The 4,747-nt window shown below is 41.6% G+C and overlaps 1 protein-coding gene across 1 annotated transcript; it reads left to right on the top strand.

Moving 5' to 3' along the window:
* The first annotated feature begins 266 nt into the window (after positions 1-266).
* Positions 267-3,755, top strand: twist2. The gene is made up of 2 exons (XM_028591816.1): positions 267-989; positions 3,317-3,755. The coding sequence occupies exon 1, from the start codon at positions 459-461 to the stop codon at positions 954-956; it is 498 nt and encodes a 165-aa protein (XP_028447617.1). The 5' UTR covers positions 267-458; the 3' UTR covers positions 957-989; positions 3,317-3,755.
* Positions 3,756-4,747: the final 992 nt, after the last annotated feature.

Raw genomic sequence — 4,747 nt, forward strand, 5'->3', positions numbered from 1 at the left:
TAATTGTGGTTTAAAAAAACACAAATACTAACCGTGCGTTTAAATAGGAAAAATCAAACACACTCCCGTTGCTTCTGACAGTAAATAAGTGCCTTGTTTCAGTCACATCTCAGACATATGAAACCATGACTGGTCCCCCCTGCCTATTAGGGCACCGAGGCGCGCACTAGCTCCCCCTCCGGCCTCCTAACCCCTCCCCTTCCACTCTCAAAACTATTTAGCATCTGAAACCGGGATAAAGTTTCCAAAAAACATTAAGCAAAAAACTTCCTGCAGGAGGAGAAGCGTGCAAACCTCAAGTTCGAATCAGTTTCTTCTTAAAGCAAGAGACGCAGAGAGTGAGGCATCCTGACATTATTCCCCTCATCTTTACGGATATCTTCACTATTTTTGTAACCACGGCATCAAAGGTGGACAGCGTTTTTTCTGCTCTATCCCTGCATTTCTTCAAGAAAGAAATGGAAGAGGGCTCCAGTTCTCCGGTCTCCCCAGTGGATAGTCTGGTGACCAGCGAGGAGGAGCTGGACAGAAGGCAGAAACGCTTCGCGGGGAAGAGGAGACAAAGCAAAAAGTCCAGCGAGGACAGCAGCGGCGGCAGCAGCCCGGGTCCGGTTAAACGGGTTAAAAAGGCGAGTCCGAGCAGCAATCAGTCGTACGAGGAGCTGCAGAACCAGCGGGTCCTGGCCAACGTCCGGGAGAGGCAACGGACTCAGTCTCTGAACGAGGCCTTTGCGTCTTTGCGCAAAATTATCCCCACGCTGCCCTCGGACAAACTCAGCAAGATACAGACGCTGAAGCTCGCCTCCAGATACATTGATTTTCTCTGTCAGGTGCTGCAGAGCGACGAGATGGACAACAAGATGTCCAGCTGCAGCTACGTTGCGCACGAAAGACTCAGTTACGCATTCTCCGTGTGGAGGATGGAGGGCGCTTGGTCTATGTCAGCATCACACTAGTACCCAGAGACCTTCACTTACAATGCCAAAGCGGTGGGTACCACAGACTGAAGCAAAGGAAATCTTATATTAATAGTATCTGTAGTCAGAATGTATTTATTATTGGACACATTGTAAATAAAGGGGAATAAGGGAATTCATAAGAAAATGACTGATATAAACAAAGTAGCAGGCCTATTAAATAATGATGATGCGGGCTGGAATAGCTACAGTAGCCTATATGAGGCAGATTCACAGTTTATCTGTATACTGTGACTTTTCCCAGATGTTTAGATGGTTACCAAAACGGTCGTGCGCATCAAATGTGCACCAACGTTTAAATTGTTGAATGTTCAGAAGCTCGCCTGTCCTGTGCGCGCGTGTTATGTGTGTGTGACACATTTCACACCGAGGCATCAGCATCTTTCCAACTGTGCGTGTGCATCCAGATGCGGCTGTGCGCGAGGCTTTGGGTGACCCACAGACACCAGATTACATTCAAGCGAACCTTAAACTCTTAATAAATTCAGTTCAGGATTTGGAAAACGGAAACTTGTAATTATTTTGAGGGAAATGGTTAGGCGGTGGGAAGTAGGCTGATTAATACAAATAATAGTGTTGGATCATTTTCACATGCCAGGCCAAATGAAGAATTAAAAATGCAGTTCTATTTTTGACCAGAAACGTATTTAATCAGCCAATTGTTAATCCTCAGTCCCTCTTAACAACATTTCATAATGACTGAGGTAAAAAAAAAAAAAAAAAAAAAAGTACTGGGCCGCACGAAAAACGCAGCTGTAGTGCCACCACGAATAATTTATATCCACAACAGAGTGCTTTCCTGTGTGGAGACCGCAGGAATGGGCAGCTCGGCTGGACATGAAAAGTTCAGGCCAGTGCAAGACAATAAAAACAGAGGCCCGCGTTAACAGGCAGTCAGGATTTGCTGGTGTCATTCTGCAGATTTGTAGCCTGGTGCGCTCATGTCCTGATAGCCCGTGTCAGTGATACAGTAACCCACCCGTGTCAGTGATACAGTAACCCACCCGTGTCAGTGATACAGTAACCCACCCGTGTCAGTGATACAGTAACCCACCCGTGTCAGTGATACAGTAACCCACACAGCGAAGAGCCGCTCCGGCAGCGTCATCACAATACACCTGACAGCTCTGAGAGCAGGCTACTCATCTCTTCTCGGAGTTGGAGTCGAGCAATCTCTGGTTTGATTTTAGTGAACTACATGTAAACGTGCCATTTGGCAACAGAGGCGCAAAAAAAAAATCTACTCAATTGATGACATATTGTCAATTTTTAGGAAAGACCCCCTTGTCTTTTTAAGTCCGTTTTAGCTTATATAATAATTGAATTGACGTACCAGCAATGGCTCTTACAAAATAAAGGCACGGGTATTGCAATAAGCATGGCGCTTACAAAATAAAGGCACGGGTATTGTAGTATGAGCGGTTAATTTAAGGCTGCTTCTGAATAAAGCTCCCACTAAATAACACTTTGGGTTAAATTAACTAGAGGCAGTGTTTGTTTAGTTCTCATGGGCCCGACATGTAGTTAGCAGACCGCCCATCAGTGAGGCTTTGTTGTAAACCAATCCTGGGGCCGTGGGGGAGATGAATACGCTTCATTACAGTGATTTGTGTAAACACAGGCAATTTGAAGGTTTTTCTCTGAGTAATTCTGAGTTTAATTGACCTTCTTGGAATGTAAAAGAAAATAAAGGATTATAACGTCAAGGCCTATTGTAGCTTTTATAGCAACATCAGAAACTGTCCTTCTCCTTTTCAAAATATGTGGCTTACAAATGAAAAACTCTAGAAATACAAGGCTTATTATTCACGTTGTTGCATAGATTAAAACGGGGAAAACTTTAAAATTAAAATCCACATGAAGATATTATTCATTATAACAAGAAAAGGCCTGTAAAAATAGCCTTTACCAACCTTACTGGTATATTTCTATAATGACTCAGGGCTTCATGTCGCTCTGAGGAATTAGATTGTATTGTTTTAGGGCTGTCCACTAATCCACAGCGAAAAGAAAACGCGTGAATTTACTCAGGTGTTTCAAACTAAAAGCCACAGTAACTGTGTGTCTTTTTTCAGTATTTCACTGCAGCTGTAGGACTACATTCATATACAAAATGGTCCTGCTTTTCTGTTGCCATGTGGTTTTACTCAGCTCAGTGGCTAATCATCGATTCATTAATGACTTCCCACACGCTAGAGCCAGTGAATGTTTTAAAAAACATCAGATATATCTGCACAACAAAAGCCAAAATCAATAGGTGTCATTCATCCAGTTAGCATTTGTATTTTCTATTTCAATAATGATTTTTAATGCAGCCTCTCTCTTTCCCTCCATCACAGACTGTTTACTACAAAGTATGAAGACCAAAGGGATTATTGAAGAACCCATCGACCTCAAAGGGCATGGCGAAGAGACGTAATGTGACCCACAACTACAGTACAAACTCTTCGGGTGTGGTTGTGTGTGTGTGTGTGTGTGTGTGTGTGTGTGTGTGTGTGTGTGTGTGTGTGTGTGTGTGTGTGTGTGTGTGTGTGTGGCAGAGAGAGGGGAAAGGACAGACCTGCAATGTGTATAGCCCAAAAATGTTATAGCGCAAAGCTCGGCCTGTGTTTCAACAGAATCTTTAATTTTAGAAGGATATATATTTTGTTTTCCAAAGACTTTAAACCAAAGTATAAATATATATAAATAAATGCATATTGTACATACCTGTGTAAGTACGCCTGTAAAGGGACCAATGCAATTTAGAGTCATTTGCTGCATGGATGTATTTCACCGACGTTCTTTAGCAAGTCTCCAAACTCCGTCCAATGTACATTTTTGTTTTTGCTTATTTATTAAAAACATATTTTTGGAACGAAATATGGTTTATTTTTTTTTATTTTTTATTATTTATTATTCCAGCTGTATATATCAAGCTATAACATAATAACATGTAGTTCGGCTGAATCAATGCCATTAAAATCATTCATTATTCATGAATGGATTAATGCAAGTTTCTGGTTTCCATCCAACAAGAAGTTAATGAATAATCGATTGTTTAGCCCAGCCTAAAACAATGTGGTTCAGGTACCCCCCTTTTTCTCTCCCCTCCTGTTGTTATGGAAAGAAAACGCCGACTTTAAAAAAAAAAAAAAGAAAAGAAAAACGACCATAAAACATATAGCCTAGCTTCATTAACAGGGGAGGAAATTCGAGCCAGTTTCAAACTCACTCATATAAAATGCTTGTCCGCTTAAATAACGAGTAATCATTTCAAATGGCGATGCCTTGGCTCTTTAACGAGCAGGGTGCCCCCCAACAACCGCAGATAAGGACAATAACTCTCAGCCTGCAGCTTAAAAAAAAAAGAAAGAAAGCAAGAAAGCAAAAAAAAAAAAAAAAAGCCAGGAAATAGACGGCTGAGGACATTCCTTTGAATCTCTCCCGCTCACTCTTAAAACATTAAACTTGTTTACATCTCGTTTTCCCAGACGTGGTTATAGATGCAATCTAAACACTGAAAGGAGCTCATTGTTAACTGGTGTGAACGCTAGGCCACGCTGACTCTCTGCTGCTGGTTCAGCTAAACTTTGCACTGTGGCTCTGCTGTTGGAATCCTTACTTTCAAGTTCAACTTTTTTTTTTCTTCTTCTTCTTCTTCTTCTTCTTATAAATAGCTTAATCATTTTATCACTAGCAAAACAAACATGGCCCTCTCATTCTAATTGTAGGGAATCTACAATACATCTTAGATGGATACAGGGCAAAAAAACCCAACATATAGCACC

This window comes from Perca flavescens, chromosome 11, assembly GCF_004354835.1.
Source record: "Perca flavescens isolate YP-PL-M2 chromosome 11, PFLA_1.0, whole genome shotgun sequence".
NCBI classification, from domain to species: domain Eukaryota; kingdom Metazoa; phylum Chordata; class Actinopteri; order Perciformes; family Percidae; genus Perca; species Perca flavescens.